The 17,623-nt window shown below is 42.3% G+C and overlaps 1 protein-coding gene across 1 annotated transcript in view; it reads left to right on the plus strand.

The window, feature by feature from the left end:
* The window catches only part of TRPM5 (transient receptor potential cation channel subfamily M member 5), a 48,217-nt gene that overhangs the window by 17,495 nt on the left and 13,099 nt on the right, over positions 1-17,623 (plus strand). Inside the window, exons 8-17 of the mRNA XM_089778668.1 lie at positions 1,498-1,616; positions 2,270-2,620; positions 3,813-3,944; positions 4,951-5,074; positions 6,766-6,911; positions 8,290-8,402; positions 8,967-9,062; positions 12,490-12,748; positions 14,867-14,985; positions 15,946-16,078. Coding sequence (XP_089634794.1) covers positions 1,498-1,616; positions 2,270-2,620; positions 3,813-3,944; positions 4,951-5,074; positions 6,766-6,911; positions 8,290-8,402; positions 8,967-9,062; positions 12,490-12,748; positions 14,867-14,985; positions 15,946-16,078 — 1,592 coding nt within the window. The remainder of the gene's footprint in view (positions 1-1,497; positions 1,617-2,269; positions 2,621-3,812; positions 3,945-4,950; positions 5,075-6,765; positions 6,912-8,289; positions 8,403-8,966; positions 9,063-12,489; positions 12,749-14,866; positions 14,986-15,945; positions 16,079-17,623) is intronic.

Raw genomic sequence — 17,623 nt, forward strand, 5'->3', positions numbered from 1 at the left:
TGGATATCTGTCCAGTTTGATCTTGCCAACAGACGGAAAGAGAACTGGGACAAATCCCCAGTTTTGTAAAAAATGTTGGGATGGATGGGACAGGGTATGCAAAAGGGACTGTTCTGGCCAAAGCAGGATGTATGGTCCCTCTAGTCAAGGCTCTACCTGCTCTCAGCTCACCTAAAGGAGAACAGACAGCTCAGTGGAGGCTGCTTTCCCTCTCATGGGGCAAGTTGTGATGCTGGGTATTGCACACAAGGGAGCATCTTACTCACACATCCGCCTTTGCATGAGCCTGTAAAACAGGCCGCAATCTCATCCTAACTTAGCTAGAACCTTTACTCTGACATAAACACTTTCCTACAAACGCTGTGTAATCAGGATGCTCTGCACAATGACTGAATTGCATATGCCTCCCAGCGCAAGGATGTGGCTTTTACACCTATGTTCAAACTGATGAAAAACACAAAGCAAAAATTCACTTATTGAATTTTTGCCTCTGTTTGGAACCAAAAATCATCCTTCTAATAAAGAAAGAGTTAAATAATCTTAATGTGATCATCCAATGGCACAAATAGAAGCTTTCCTCAAGGTAAAGCCTGGTTAATTTTCACATGCAGGACTTAGGTTCTGCGCTTACAAAATATCATTCCCACTAAGTCAGACCAATAGTGCAGTGGTGACAATGGCAAGGGAAACAGAGAACTAATATCAGTGAATCTTATTCTTGAAAATGGGAACAAACAAAGTGGGCTGCTTGATCAGTGTTCGTGCTTGATGTACAGTCTTCTGTTTGCTGGTAGATGATGCAACAGGGACAGTTGGGTATAAGTGCTATCAGGTCACACTTGATGTTATGGAATTTTTTTAAGTAATGTGCACTGTCATATTGCAGTGTATTAAATGATGCATGGTTGCTGTCTGTGCCTCTTAGAAATAATACCGTATAGAGGAATTGAAATGTGTCCGAGATGTTATATTCTGATTACAGACATTTTAAGAAACTAAACACTTCAAACTAAGCTTCCATAGTGAAACTCCCACTGCAGTCTCTCTTCTGAAAGTATTCTATAGTAGAATTGCCAGCCATTTCACTCTGTGTTGGGTCATCCCATGAGAGGGGGCGGGGGAGAAAGGCGGGAGAAAGGAGGGAAGAGAGTTAAGACTTTACCAAAAAAAAAAAAAAAAAAAGCAGCAAGCCTCCAAAATCCACATCCTGAAGAACTAGACTGAGTTTAAAAGCCCCAGACCGTGTCACTGGCGGACTTTGGCTAGCAAACATTCAAAAGGTGAGGTAGATGTAGATTTTGAGTCCACTGTTTATCAAGTAAGAGGAAAGGGGGTGGGGGAGTGTGAGAGATTTCCAAGGAAGTAACTCACAAATCTGAGGTAACTGGACAAGATGTCTCATTGTATTGGACACGTCACACTGATTACGCTTACGTAATGTCCAGTTTAATATAACATCACACTGCTGAATGTATTCATGTTTCCTGTTCATGTCAGCCTGTAAAAGTCACAGTCAGGAAGCCCAGGAATACCTGGATGAATTGAAGCTGGCAGTGGCCTGGAATAGAGTGGACATTGCTAAAAGTGAAATATTCAATGGTGATGTGGAATGGAAGGTAATCGATTTTACTTGCTTAGATTGTAGCTGTGTTTATCATACTGTGTAGACTGATGAGATTGTCATATAGCTTGTGGAGCATACCAGATCAGTGTTACTAGAAACTATAGCCCTCTGATTCCCCATGAAAGCACAGTAAGTGGAAGTGAGCATTGTCCTAACGTTGCTTCAGTCTTTCTTGACTACAAAAGGAGTATATCAGAAGAGCCAAGAATAGATCAGCTGCCATAACTCTTCTGTCCTTCACCTCCCCTCAAACTGCCAACAGCCCTTGGGGCATCCTTTGGTTTTGTATTTGGATAGCAACTAATACAGCAGGGTCCTGTTCTATCACTAGGGGCCCTTACGCACTGCCACAATATAAGTATACGTACCATAGTAACAGGGTGCCAATAAATACTAATTGTGACTGAGTTTTTCCATTACGCACTCAATTATGCGGAAAGACCTGATCAGAGGCCATTCTTTCATTTCACTTCATGCCTCCCCTCCCACTCAGAGTCAGTCAGATGATGGCAAATTTCAATGACTGCTGATGCAGTCTGGATTTAAACAGTGGGTAAAAGTCTAATTTCCCCATCCCTACTCCTGTGTCTTACAGCAATACCCGTACAATATAAATATTTCTTTTTGCGTTTCATGGAAATCTAGTCCTGTGACCTAGAGGAAGTGATGATGGATGCTCTGGTGAATGATAAGCCAGAATTTGTAAAGTTATTTATTGACAATGGGGCCAACATGTACGACTTCCTGACGTACAGCCGACTTCAGAGACTCTACTGCTCCATCCCTCAGAAATGCCTCCTCTATGCGCTCCTGCTGAAGAAACATGAGGAAAGTAAGCTGACTCTAGCAGGGATCACTGGTCAACAACATAAAGAAATGGTGGATGTCTGCCCACTCTTTACCCTCCATGAAGTTTCTAGAGTTCTCAAAGATTTTCTTCATGATGCATGTAAAGGTTTCTATCAAGAGGTCAAACCAGGAAGCAAGAAGAAAGCTGTGAGTTACCGTTAAGTTTCACATACTAAACTTCTGTTCTCACTATTTTCAGATTTTATTTAGAGCTGTCCAAATTAGAGAAGGTCAGGGCAGAGAACTGGAGGAACTTGACAATTCTGTCATGTTTTTCAACCAACTATAAAATTAAAAAATCAAAACATTTTAACCAAAGTTTTAATTTTTGAACCAAAAAAATGGAGGATTTTTTGGGAAACATTTTGTGATTCCTCTTTATTCCCCCACCTCTTCCACCCACAGCTCTAGGTATTGTATCCTGAATTAAATCAAGTGTGAGTGATGGATTCATAGAAGAGAATGCAGGGACTCAAAAAATAAGATCCGTGATTCAGGTTTATCAGCAATTCTCTAGGACTCAGATCTCCAAACTACAAATTCCAGCAGAATTTCAAGTAGATATGCCAACATCTTCCCAGTTCTTTTATGGCTCAGGGACAAAAATAGCTGACAGACCTTGTCCACCCCAATTTCAACATGATCTATTTATATAGACTAAACGCTCAAAATATTTGAGGAATAAACTGAATTTTATTTTAAGCTATTTTTTGTGAGAGATGAGCTGTGAGGCTGAACAGCTAGTGTTTGGACTAAAAAGAGAAGGGGTAGTCCAGTGTTCTTCACTGTACATGGGGCCTTGTTGAGACTGGTTTTATTTTTAAATAAAATACTTTTTGTTGGTTTACCCTGAAGCGCCTTCCTTTGCCTCAGTTATGCAGAACCCTAAGTCCGCATTTCTCAAACTGTGGGTCCCAACCTCGCGGGGGGTTGCGAGCAACTTAGAGGGGGGTCACGGTATCTCAAAGTTTGAGAATCCTTGCCCTAAGTAATTCAAGTCCAATTTAGATGAGCTAATCACAGGTTTTCCTTGGATATTACACTCAGAGGATGAAATCCCAGCTCTAGTGAAATCAATTGGAGTTTTGTCATTGATTTCAATGTGTCCAGGATTTCATCCCAAATGTTCTCACACATATTAGGTTGTACTCTGGATACAAGCCCCTTTGATTCAGTATATAGACTGAATTAGTTACCTGTGGGTCCTAAGGCACAGCAAAAGGATTTGAAAGTTGCTGGCACTGCTGGTTTGCTGCTTGAATTGTGTAGCTGGTACAGACACATCTGACAATATATTAAATTACAATTAGATTTTAAGTTTTTAAGATATGTATTTTAGGATAAAACAAATGCAAAACGGTTACCTGGGCACTTGGATATGAACCAGAAGAGCGAGAATCCCTGGAGGGATTTATTTCTATGGGCAGTACTTCAAAACCGGCACAAGATGGCAAACTATTTCTGGGCTATGGTAAGCATCAAGATAGAACTCCTTTAGGCCTCATACTGGCAATTTGTTTTATATCTGAAATATTGGTATATTCAGTCGTGTGGTTATGAAGTTAAGATATATGTGTTTGCCCTTCAGGACATGAGATATGGAGTTTTATGGAGTTTTTCCTCTGAATTGCTATAGGGAATACAGCTCAGCCTGGTAGTAGCCAAAAGTTACATAAACACGGTGTGAGTCACAGCTGGCCTAAATCAATGCAGCTTCAATATCTACAGTTAAGCTCTCCTGATGAACACCATAAGAGCATCTGGCCCTTGATTTTAATCACTGTCCTCCAGGCAGTCAGTAACCCTTTGCCTCTGACCTCAGATTTTGTTCCTTTTTCCTACGGGTTAATTGTGTGTTTGGTTTTCGCACCATGAGGAAGGAAGAGGCACAGCAGCAAACCCATTGCTCATGATCTGCATCTGCGGGGAAAATGGGTTTCTCTGTTTCTACCAGTCACACTTCTCCTCCTGGCCCTTGCCTGCTGTTTGAAAGTCAGGGCCCTTTAAAGGATCTCCAGCAGGGTTCTCTGTAAGCAAGCTGAGGACTTGGGCAGCTACTCAGGAGAGATTCAAATGCTGCCCAGCTGATTAGCAGAGCATCCCTACCAGCAGCATGTGTTTCTACTGGTGGTGCACCTCTGCACATGCTTTGTTGCACATACAATTTATTCTGCACATGGGTGGAAAAAATTAGAGGTAATACTGGTCTCCACTGGGGTTTCCAAGTATGGAGATGACTCCCAAATTACTTGTCTGAAAAAAATATACTACATCTATAGTAGCAGTGCAACAGCATTCCCAAATCAAATATTTCAGCCCAAGCTTTTTGCTACTTGTGCCCAAGCAAACAAAAAAAAACTCAGAAATGTTCCACAGATTAACCTCCCCGTTTTTCAGCCATCTCCAAGTAACAGTCCCATACTTCAGAATCATTAATATTTATCATATGCTGCCCCCACCTCTTTTCCATTTCCTAGGGACAGGAAGGTGTAGCAGCAGCTCTAGCGGCTTGTAAGATCCTCAAGGACATGTCTCGACTAGAGACAGAGGCGGAAGTAGCCCGTAGGATGAAAGAAGCCAAGTATGATCGGCTCGCTTTGGGTAAGAAATCACAGCCTTTAAGATCATTATCAAATATTTAAGATGTGGCTTGTGCTGGAAAGCCAGCTAGCAAAAAAAAAAAAAAAAAATCTTAAAGTAATAACAGCCGACATGCTCCAGTGAGTAACACAATCTTTCTGAAGCTTTGCTGGTCTCAAGTTTTCAGATATCACACGTCAGAATCACCTCCCTCCCTGCCAAAATCACAAGAGTAATGTATTAATTATAAGATTTGAAAATAATCCCCTATTTAGGGTCTATCTTATGATTTTTAAGGCTTTCAAGGAAATTGACTAGCCCCAATTTAAGTGGAATCATTTTGGGTTCAAAGTACAATCTGAAATACACACACAAAAATGAAGGCACCTTGCTAGGCACTTGGGGAGATACCACTATGCCCTTCTAATCTCTAGGGAAAGGGGGTAAACTGTCACTCTCTTCTATCCCTGTCTTTATAATTGTGCCTTTGTCTCTCTCCATAATCTTACCACCCCCCTCTCACAAAGTTAGATTCTGAAGATTTCCAGAGCTGGCTGGTATTGTCCAAGCTGCAAATATCATATGAATATCTTCTCCTCCTGAATTTTAGTAACTTAAAGCTCCCGATCCTTGACTAAAGTAGGAAGTGCAGAAGTGTGTGGAACTGACAGAGAAAATAAAGAGGGAGCCAAAACACTTTCAAACCTCAAACAAGGTTTTTAAGTATGGGTTTGGAAATCTATTCAATAGCTTGTGTCGGTTTATTATTCAGACCAGCTTAATTGCCCAATAGATTTACTCCGCAGGCTTGTGGCAACTGTATAGGTACCAAGGCAAAGATTCTGAACAGCTGAAACCAATCAGCTTGCTAGATTTTAATTTAACACTCCATTCCAAATGGCAGCTAGAATTAAAAGAATCACAATCCATGATATATGACAGATCCTAGCAACAGCCAGGATTAGATTAAAGCAATCCAGGGCCCTAGGCCAGAGGTGGGCAATAAAATGGAGGCAATTCACTGGGGTTAGCCCATGGTGGGCCACTGCCGCTATATTTACCTGCACCTCTGTAGGTATGGGTGATCACAGCTCCCATTGGCCAGAAACAGTGATCTGTGGCCAACAGGAGCTCTAATTCCACATACCTGTGGAGGCGCAGATAAATACAGTGGTGTACATGCCCACCGGGGCTAACACTGGCAGACTGGATCCAGCAAGTGAGCCGATATTTGCCCACCCTTGCTGTAAGCGCACCCTGACACACAATACTCCATATGGCTTTGACCTCCTCATTGATGTATTGGTGGCAGTTCTGCATATGAAGTGGCTTCACAATTGGGCTATTAATGTGTATTTATGTGCTTTTAAAGGGGCTTTTATGCTATCTGTGAAAAAATTTGGGGATGAGAAATTTGTCAATAAAAAGTCAATATGCAAAAAAAAAAATTAAACTGACTCAAAACTGAGAAGAAGTCATATAAACAGGAAAGGGGCAATGAATGGACTCCTAAAGATATGAAGGATTTCTGCAATAGCTTTTTGCAAACACATATTTAAGGAGACATTTTCAAAAGCATTTTTACTACCATTCCCTGAATTTTGACTCTTTTCCCAAGAAAAATATACAAGTTCTCTCTTCTTCCCGAGGGTGTACGCACAGACACGTTTTCCATGTCAGACCTATAACTCTACGTTTCCTTTGCTGGGCAGAGCTATTCAGTGAATGTTATCATAACAGTGAGGAACGAGCTTTTGCTTTACTGGTGAGGAAAAACCAATACTGGAGCAAAACCACCTGTCTCCACTTGGCCACAGAAGCAGATGCCAAGTCTTTCTTTGCACATGATGGTGTCCAGGTAAGCAAAATGCAAGGAGATTCCCTTGTGACTTTCTAGGGGGCAGGGTTGTACTCTTAGGTATAAGCCTAAATAAAGGAGGAGTTCATCGATAAACTGCACCCTCCCAGGAAACATCCCGTGGATGCAGAATTCCTCTGGTGTTCCCCTCTGGCACCAAGGCATATTCTACTGCAGTCCATTATAGAGCAGCATACTCCCTTCCTTGTGTCCAGCCAGGCCACCAGTGAAGAGCTCAAATCTCTGGCTCCATCTCTGTGCTTTCTCCTGCCCACCCACTACCAGGGGAGCAGTAGGAATGCAGCTCTTATTCCCTATTTCACAACTGAAACCAGGATCTGAGCAGGCCTAATAAAACTTACATGGTTGTGTTAGGCCCAACCAAGGGGGTTTTTTTCTTCATGACCAAGTTAACTTGAATTTTAACTTGAGCATTGCCCCCAACTCAAGGTTCTGTTCACACGCAAAACCATTAGGGTATGTATGATGGTGCTTTTATCTTAAGTTTGCTGCCCCATCTGAGTGTACAAGCTCCAACTAAAGTTAGCACAATTCCATCCGCTGCTATCACCATCTCTCCGTAGCCTGGACACAGACTAGCTCCACTTGAGTGCTGCTAAGTCCTCCAATGTCTTCCCACAATTCCCCACACATGGACAGAAAGGAGATTCTTTCCAAGAGAATTGCAGGGGAACGTATCATAGAGGAGATCAGTTTGCTGCAGCACACAGAACCACAGGATATGCTCCTCAAAGCCTTAGTGCCACACATGAACAAGAGCCATGCTAGCATGGACACACCTGTTCTCATCTGAGATGGGTCATTTTGGCTATGTCTACACTGCATCCTTCTTGCATAAAAGCCTATGCAAATGATGCATGGATTAGCATATTGCCACACTTTCATTCGCATAATTAATTAGGTGCCTTTTTTGCACTAGAGGCTTTTACGCAAAAAGGAGCCATCAACACAGCTCCATTTTGTGCAAAAACACCTTCTTGCGCAAGAGCCGTTCTTCCTCATTTTTTCAGAAAGAATGGCTCTTGAGCAAGAGAGGGGTTTTGCACAAAACAGAGCAGTGTAGATGGCTCCTTTTTGTGCAAAAGCCTCTTGCTCAAAAATGGCTCCTAATTAATTATGCAAATGAAGTGCAGCAATATGCTAATCCACGCTTCATTTGCATAGGCTTTTGTACAAGAGGGTGCAGTGTAGACAGAGCCTTTAAGACGAATTACAGAGTGAAGAAATACCCACAGCCTAGTTTTAGGAAGTGTTTCCTGCCCTACCCTTCATAAAAGACAAACGTGATTTAGCTGCATGTTCACTTGCTTTGTCTCAAAGCCGGGTTCATTTTCTGTTCTTTTTCTTTGACTTTCAGGCCTTTTTGACCAAAATCTGGTGGGGAGACATGTCCACAAGCACTCCAATCCTAAAATTAGTCAGTGGATTCTGGTGTCCTCTCCTAATCTACACTAATCTCATAGCTTTCAGGTATGAACAAAGCATTCCTATGCATAAAAACTGTCCTGGGTGGGTGGGGGGGAAGAGTCTGAGTCAATTAAGTGAAAAATACAACACACGCTCAGAAATAATCCCAGAAAGAAATGAGGGTGAAATTACCTCTGCTCGGCCACAAAGCCCTAAGGACATGTCTGCACTGCTGCTGAGAGGTGTATGCTAATTCTGCTCATGCTAGTGCACTAAAAATAATGTAGATGTTGCAGGACAGGCATGGTATGGGGTGCTAAGCGACCACCAGTGCTGCAATGCCCACACTACTATTTCCTAAGAAGCCGTACGTGGTATGTTACAGTTGTATGGGAAGCCATCTGCCATGCTAAAAACATGAATGTATTAGAATGTGTTATAGGCCCCCTTTTGCACTGGCATCTACAGGGGGTGAAATTCACAGCCTTACAGGCTTTCTCTAGCCTCCTAAGAGCCTCTTAGCAAGAAGAGACTTCAGGCCAGGCTGCTGTAACACAGCAGCATAGATCTCAGTTTAGCTGGGAAGAGTTGCTTTCCATTCTCTTTCAAAATTATATTTTCTTACAGTGAGGAAGTACAGTCAAAGAATAAGCCAGACACATGCAGAGAGCTGGACAGTTTTGACACAGAAAGGACTTTGCTTTTTTCCAAAGATGGGGATACGTAAGTCTGAGTCAGTCTTGTTGTTTGGAAGTTTAATTAAGACAACAGTCAAAGCACAGGCCATTTCTCTGGGATTAATGACTAGCTGATAACACAAAGGGCAGCTGAGGTGCCCTTGTCAGTCATTAATCCTCAGGAAATGCCCTGCCTCAAGGTCATTAGTGTTATTGCTGTGTAAATGGAAAGGGGGATAAATAGGAACATGGAGTTATTTTTAAATGAACAATGAAATTTCAGTCAATCTATGCAGTTCACACACAAAGGACTTAATTAGCCACATTCTCCCAAATTTCCTCTTAGCATTCCATTCAGCTAACAACAGCTGCCGTGCATTTCACTTAAAGCCTAAAACGGCATAGGACCAAGTAGCAGGCTGCTGAAAGACATACAGAAAGCAGACTCTGGACTCATTCAGCTTGGGGAGCTGAACTCTGATACTTTATTCCTCTCTACCAGATCTTCATGGTCAAATCCAAAATAATAATCATTATTAAAACAACACCTAGTCCAAGATCTTTCTATCCTGAGCAGAGTCCTATCAGGCTAGGTGATTGACACACACAGCCTAAGAGACAGGCCTTGCTCTGAGGTGCTGAGGGCATGTCTACTCTGCAAAGGAAGGTTGTGATTGGTTGTTAACCCATGCTGAAGCCATTTTCACCATCTCTACACAGCTAGTTACCTACGCTAGCTAGATGAAACCAAAACAAGCTACAATCCCACCTTCCCTGATAGTAAAGGCATAGCCTTTATTTATAAACTAGCCAATTAGCCCGTCATAAGACGGGATTTTCAGGTCTTCTCTCCTGAGCTCTGTCTCTCTCTCTCTCTTTCCTCCTACTGCCTCCCCTGCTCTCTCTCAGCTCTCCTCCGCCTCCTGCCTCTCTCTCCGTCTCTTTCTTTCTCTTCTCCCCCTCCTGCCTCTCACTCTCCCTTTCTCTTCTCCTCCTCCTCCTCCTGCCTCTCTCTCCCTTCCATCTCTCCCCGCCCCCCTTTCCCTTCCCTCCCGCCGTGGCGCTTGGCTGAGTGCTGCCTGCTCAGCTGGGCTGCTATGAAGGAGGGGGGGGTGGAGCGGTGACGTACACGGCCAGGGGGCGTCACCGTCCTCCCTTCCCCTCCCACCCAAACAGCCCCTTGCGCTGCTGGCTCCCCTGACAGCCCAGCTGAGGGGTGCAGTGGTGCGCCCCTCAGCCGGGCCGTGCGGGAGAGGGGAGGGGGGGCAGTGACGTAGACAGCCTCTCCCCCGGCCGTGTAGGTCACCGCCCCGCCCCTTCCCTCCCTCCGTGGCGGCTCGGCTGAGTGTTGCGCGCTCAGTGCTTTTGCGGAAAAGCATCCGTGCCAATCTAAACGCTCTTTTCCGCAAATGCTTTTAACGGAAAAACTTTTCCGTTAAAAGCATTTGAGGAAAATCATGCTAGTCTAGACGTAGCCTATCAGTCTGTTTTCTGTTCCATTTGTTATTGTCTCAGGAGTTTATTTTCAACAGGGCTTTCTCTCCATCCCAGATCTGTTTCTTTTTGTGAATCCCAAGTTATAATTATTTACATCTGTCAGTTGCCATGGAAATGACTGGGCTCGTGACATAAATTTAGTGTGATGACAACTTCTCCCTGAAGAATCAATCAGGGAGAACAGGCTGCTGTGAATTAAAACATTAAGAAATTAGCAAAAATACCAGGAGAAATTTTAAAAACCTCACAGAAACAGTTGTTTTGTGTCTTATTGAAGATTCAGAGGAAGCTTTCCTCAGCATTCACAGCCCTTATATGATCATCTTCATGTCAAGGAAGACACAAATTAAAGGTGCAATAACATCCTTAGTCTACTGACAGCAATGTAGATGGAAATAAGCGCAGCCAGAGGAGACACTAAAGTTATATATAACTTTTATATGTACACACACATGCACACACACACACAGAATGAGAGATTTTACTGCATCAGATTGCTGCCAAATATGGTTTTTGGTGGGGGGTTTTTTTTTGCATTATATACACAGAATAACTCATAATTTACACTATCTAGTACTTCATATTCTGAAGTATTGCAATACATTTTCCATCAATTATCATAACACTCAGGCAACGGCAGTGCAGTCAACACTTACATTAATAACTTACAAGCCTGACTTCTTTACTGAAAAGTACTGTCATACTTTTTAGTGATTCACTATCATTTTTAAGCTTAGAACCAGATGGAAATACCATTACTAGCACTGAGTAATACCTAACTTCTTGAATAATTTCACTGATATCAGCAACATGAATTGAGGAATAAGGTACCACTCAATGTGAGTAAAGGTGTTGCAGTCTGGCCGTAAAGGGCTATACATGTTTTAAATCATATATTTAAAATAAGTCCATAAGTTATGTGAGTAAGATTGCCTTGGTTTATCAGAACCAAAATAATTTTAGAAGATAAATTTACTTGTCACCATTTATGATGGTTGTTTGTTTTTCACACCTCTCTCACATTTTGGACAATGAATAGTAACTAATCCATTTCCATTTTTATCCTCATGCACTAGTATGATGCTGCAGTGTTTGTACTGTAAAAGTTCAAGGGGTATGTTTAAATCCCAGCCCTCTCCTCCAAAAAAACCCCACAGACATAACAAACCAACCCCTTAAAAAACCTATTCCACTGTACTGAAAAGCAAACACCAAAATAAAGGAATGATAACATGTTGGATACTGTTTTGATTTAACATATACAAAGCTTTGCTGCTGTACTTGGCAGTGTTTCTACTATGGCAAGGTGCTTCCAGTCACTAAAGATCTTAGATTATTCAGGATCAGATCCCCAGTTGGCAAAAATCAGCATACCTCTGTGGAAGAAAACATTGTCCTCACTCTGCGTTTGTAAGCAACAAGTAGCCAGAGGCAGTTTTATTACGAGCTGCAGCACGGGAAAAACTGGTTCGGGGTGGGGGGGGGGGAAGGAGCCCCCACTCCCCCTACGAGGCAGATCTTCGAATATAAGCAATTATGAAGCAGTTTATATACTGTCTATAAATATAATAACAATAACAATTAGTCTCCTTCCCATTACAAACACCAATGGCTAACAGTTATTTAGTTCCACCTAGATGCTCCTTACCTCAAGGTCCCTGCCAGAGTCAGCATTCTATCCTTACCTCCGTATGGAGGCGAGAGGCAAAGCAGCATCTAATTACAGATCTCGCGTTGTCAGGCCACAGACTTAGCCTGACTCCTGCTCTCTTGTTAACAAGACCAAGATGGCTGCACACAAATTCCCTTATTCCCTTTTCCTGCTTCCACACCTCCAGTGATTTCAACATACACCAGCTGCAGAGCTGGCTCCCACTAGCTCAGAGAAGAACCTCAGCTCTGTGCAGGATCAGGCCCAGGGGTCTTGTACAGTTTTTAAGAAGCTGTCGCTATAACTTGATCTCTTTGTTTTACAGGGCAGATGTCAAATTAGAGAAGCAGAGTTCTTCTGAAAACATAGCATGGGCAACGTTCATGTTTACTCGCTGGAAAAAGTTTTGGAGTGCTCCTGTAACAGTATTTATGGGGAATGTTATCATGTATTTTGCTTTTCTGTTTCTATTTACTTATGTCTTGTTACTGGATTTTAAACCAGCACCGCCTGAGGGGCCTTCTGTTATGGAGATTATACTTTACTTTTGGGTTTTTACATTAGTCTTGGAAGAAATCCGACAGGTGAGTAATCTCAGACATACCTTCATTAATAGATTACTAAATTCAGGTAGTAAAATTCAGAGTTGATTTACAGACTGTGTAATCCCATTGTCCTCGAGAGATGGAATGTCAAGGACAGCTTTGCATAGGAAAGTGCTGAAAAACTTTCATTGCTCTGCATCTGCTCATTATACAGAGTGGCTATGTATTTCCTCCTCTCTCAAACCCAGCTGACATGCCCATCTGCCATCACACACACACAGCTGCTGCTCTACCCTCCTTCTTTCAAGAGAAGCTCCAGCTGCTACCAGTATGTTAGGCTACTAGGCTGTTTGCTGATGCTCTGGAATTACTGATTTCTTCCTCTGGTTACCTATGCAGCTCCACTCACCACAGTCAAGTTCCATTCCCCCAGAATTGCTAATCCACCCTACTTACTCCACTTGGAACAGTCCAATCTGATGGGCTGTGTCTAGACTGGCGTGATTTTGTGGAAATACTTTTAATGGAAAAGTGTTTCCATTAAAAGTATTTCCGCAAAAGAGCATCTAGATTGGCACGGATGCTTTTGCGCAAAAAGTGCTTTTGCACAAAAGCATCCATGTATAGACGTGCTTTAGTGCAAGAAAGCTCCGATGGACATTTTAGCCATCGAGCTTTCTTGCACAAAAAATTAACGTGCCTGTCTCCACTGGCCCTCTTGCGCAAGAGGGCTTATCCCTGAGCGGGAGCGTCAAAGTATTCGCGCAAGAAGCACTGAATTCTTACATTAGAACATCAGTGCTCTTGCACAAATTCAAGCGGCCAGTGTAGACAGCTGGCAAGTTTTTGTGCAAAAGCACATGCTTTTGCACAAAATCTTGCTAGTCTAGACACACCCATGCTGTTTTGCCTCCCTCTTCCTCCAGAATATTATATATATTTATATTCAGGAATGAAGAGATTAATGAGTTTTCTCCGTAATTAAATAATTAAACTTTTTTACTAAAATACTTTTCTGTTCAGTCCATTGGGTTATGCTTAAGATTTTTTTTTAAACTTTTCACCATTAAGCTTGCAATTATTTGTAGAACATCCTCAGCTTCCTCATTTAGCAGCTGAAATGGTATGTCCCCAATACTGTAGGAACTTGCCTACCTTGTATATACACAAATGGCCTTGTGTGTGTTTGGGATTGGAGGTGGGGGAGGGAAGGTGTAACAGGACTGCTTATCTTGTTGTAAACCCTAGAACTAAAAGCATTAGTGGGCCTTCTCATTAAACTCAAGCAGTAGGGACCAATGCTCCTGAAGCATGAGGATTAGTGTTATAGCCTCACTTTAACTGGAAAGCTCTGAATAGATATGGGAGCAACATTGTGAAAGTGCAAAAAAGAGCTAGATAGATTTATGGAGGTTAGGTCCATCAATGGCTATTAGCCAGGATGGGTAGGGGTGGTGTCCCTAGCCTCTGTTTGTCTGGAAATGGATGACAGGAGGGAGCACGTGAGGATTCCCTATTGCGTTCCCTGCTTCTGGGGCATTTGGCATTGGCTACTGTCAGCAGACAGGATACTAGGCTAGATTGACCTTTGGTCTGACCAGTATGGCCGTTCTTATGGTTTTTGGGGGAGGGTGTGGTCACCAATTTGTCACAAATCAGCTGAGCATATTTTAAATATGTTATATCAGACTGTTTCATCCTGTAGCACTGAGGTGATCAGAGAGACTGTTTGGCCTGAGGATTGCTTATAATACACCCATAAAGCCTCACACGCCCAGTTTGGAGACACTATATATGGCCAACCCAAACGATTAAAAAAAATGAGTCTGCCTTCAAAAACCTCAAGAGATTAGCTTAAATATCATGAGCTTTAAAAAAACCCCATATGTTCAGTTATTTTTATTTACATTCTGGTGCCTGAGATGTTAGTGTGCAGTTGGGTCATGTTTCTAAGCTTTTCTCTATTGCCATGGAGGGGAGGGGGTCAGGATTCAGAACATACATTCTTTAAAAAAAAAAAAAAAAACTGATATGCTTGAGTGATCATTTGACATTAGGAGCTGGGGTTTGCAGAAGAATAGCAAACATCACAGGGCTTGCAATAATATCATGGCAGCTGCCAACATAATAACAACACTGACAATTGCTCTCTTGCAGAGTTTCTTTACAGATGAAGACACGAATTTAATTAAGAAATTTAAACTGTATGTGGAGGATAATTGGAATAAGTGTGATATGGTGGCCATCTTTCTGTTTATAATTGGAGTGACCTGCAGGTTGGTATCTTTCCAAAGTCTTGACCCTGTATCTGTTTCATGTGAGATGGTCAGCTATCTGAAATATAGAGCCAGCTATGCATGTAGTGTAACATGGGGTAAGCATGATGGGCTGTTCTGCCAGAGTCCATGGGAGGTTCATGCATGCAACCAAGAGAAGGATCTGATTTGTATTTTTCAGTTTTGAGACAGCAGAGTCTATATTAGTAATAAATTGGGCTGAAAGCAACCCTCTATATGGGCTCTCCATTTCCACAGGGCTAAAAAGGCTGTCAAACAGACTACAGAAACACTTGCATAGAGAAATACTGTTTCCCCTTTGAGACTATACATCACTTATATCACATCTTATATGGCCTCATCATGTCTGAGACGGAGAGGCTGATGTTCCTGCAGTGGCTGGGTGCTTCTCAAGCTATGTCTAGACTGCTGCTTTTTATTGGAAAAAGGTACGCAAATATCCCTCCGCAATTTGCATACCTTTTTCCGAAGGTTTTGTTGGAAGACGCTTTTCCAAAATTTGGCCCATCTACACTGGGTCAGATTTCGGAAAAACCTCCTTTGGAAGAGCCCTTCATCCTCATGGCACAAGGACGACAGGGCTTCCGAAAGAGTGCATCTGCTCTTCCGCAAAAAATGTCAGAAGAGCAGATGCGTTCCCTGGGTGGAGCGGAGTTTTTCCGGGATACCTCTGGTATCCCAGAAAAACTCTGTAATCTAGACATAGCTTCATAGGCACGTTACATTCTTTTAACAGGGTGCGTCTAGACTGGCAAGATTTTCCGCAAAATCATGCCAGTCTAGACATAGCAACAGTGTAATGCCTGTGGCTCTTGTGAGGTACAGGCCCAAGCACATACCCTTTCTTCGCCTAGATGCGATATTGAATCAACATGTATAACTCTATAAACAAGGTATCTGGGTGGTGTTTGAGGCTGTTTCTTTCGGTCTGTTTTGCAGAATGCTGAACTCAACATTTCAAGCTGGCCGTACAGTACTTGCCATTGATTTCATGGTGTTTACTCTTAGACTTATACATATTTTTGCCATTCACAAGCAACTAGGGCCAAAGATCATAATTGTGGAAAGAATGGTGAGTATGCAGTCTTCCAGAGAGAAATTCTTGTGGATTCTGAAGCGCAACAAACAAAACAAAAAATTCTTGTGTGTTTATAATTTTAAGGAATTCAGTGCATCACTCTAATTTTTAAAGTTTTTTGGCTTATATTACATCTTCATTGTAGTCTAAGAGCTGTTATCAGCCAGATGTGGCTCCTCTCAAAGAGCTCTGTAGCATATAAGTAGTCATTTACCCTAATATACTTTTCACCGAGTTTGCTTAGGTGTAAATTATTATACAAAATTGCAGGGCAACTGTGAACTGAGCCCTTTTCTTTTTTGTTCACTCTCATTTCATACCTTTGCAATTTGGGCATGCACAGACTGCACAGAAGGATTACCATCACTTTCTTTCTCCTTCCCCACTGTCCTAGTCTCTTTTTCCTGTTCCCTTTCAGTGTAAATATAGCAGTTGTCTGGCTGAGAAGTTGAGGCTCCAACCCTTAGGCTACATCTACACTGGCGTGATCTTGCGCAAAAACTCTTTAGCGCAAGAGTTCTTGCATTAAAGTAGTTGTGCAAGAGAGTGTCTATACTGGCATGTGCTTTTGCACAAGAGATGTGCTTTTGCGCAAGAGCATCCTTGCCAGTGTAGATGCTCTCTTGCGCAAGAAAGCTCTGATGGCCATTTTAACCACAGGGCTTTCTTGCGCAAGAAATTCATGTTGCCTGTTTACACTGGCCTCTTGCACAAGAACAGTTGCGCAAAAGGGCTTATTCCTGAACGGGAGCGTCAGAGTTCTGGCGCAAGAAGCCCTGATTTCACACATTAGAACATCAGTTTACTTGCACAAGAACACGCGGCCAGTGTAGACAGGCAGCAAATTTTGGCGCAAGAGCGGCCGCTTTTGCGCAACTTCGCGCCAGTGTAGACACAGCCTTAGTGTATATTGGCTTTTAAGTCCAGTTGATGTCAACGTGATCTAGGTGTTTATATACTTTTGAGAAGCTGGGCCTGTGGGGGTTTTTGAGCAAAAAGAATCTGAAACAAGAGATAAGCCAGTTACAGAAGCCCTCTACCATCATGTGAGTGGCAGAGACGAGCATGGCCATCTAAAGATACTTTGGGTTGGTGCCTGGCAGAAGTGGGAGCTGCTTTCCAACCATAATTTATAATGAAAATTTGTAGTGCTCTGTGTGTTAAGGCAAAAGTGTTGATAGTTGTGTTTTTGGGTACAGACCTGAACAGTGTGGTGATTTTTATTTGGTTATGTTAACATGAGCTGTTTGACCTATATGATTTACAATTAACCTGGAGTTAATTTGACTGTAAATCCTAATATAGCCATGAACAAACTTTTATTTTTCAAGTCACAGCTCACCTCAGGCTCAGCAGAAATTCTATTCTAGACAAGACTTAAGATTAATAAACTGAAAAGCTACCAGATTGTTGACATCTGTGTTACCAGTGGAATCACTGGAACAGACATTCCATTGCTTGAAGTACTAAGAGGATAGATGAAAACCATGTATTAATATTTGTGTAGTATAGTCTCATAGTTTTTTGTTGCAAATTATG

This window comes from Pelodiscus sinensis, chromosome 5, assembly GCF_052426305.1.
Source record: "Pelodiscus sinensis isolate ZL-2025 chromosome 5, ASM5242630v1, whole genome shotgun sequence".
NCBI classification, from domain to species: Eukaryota; Metazoa; Chordata; order Testudines; family Trionychidae; genus Pelodiscus; species Pelodiscus sinensis.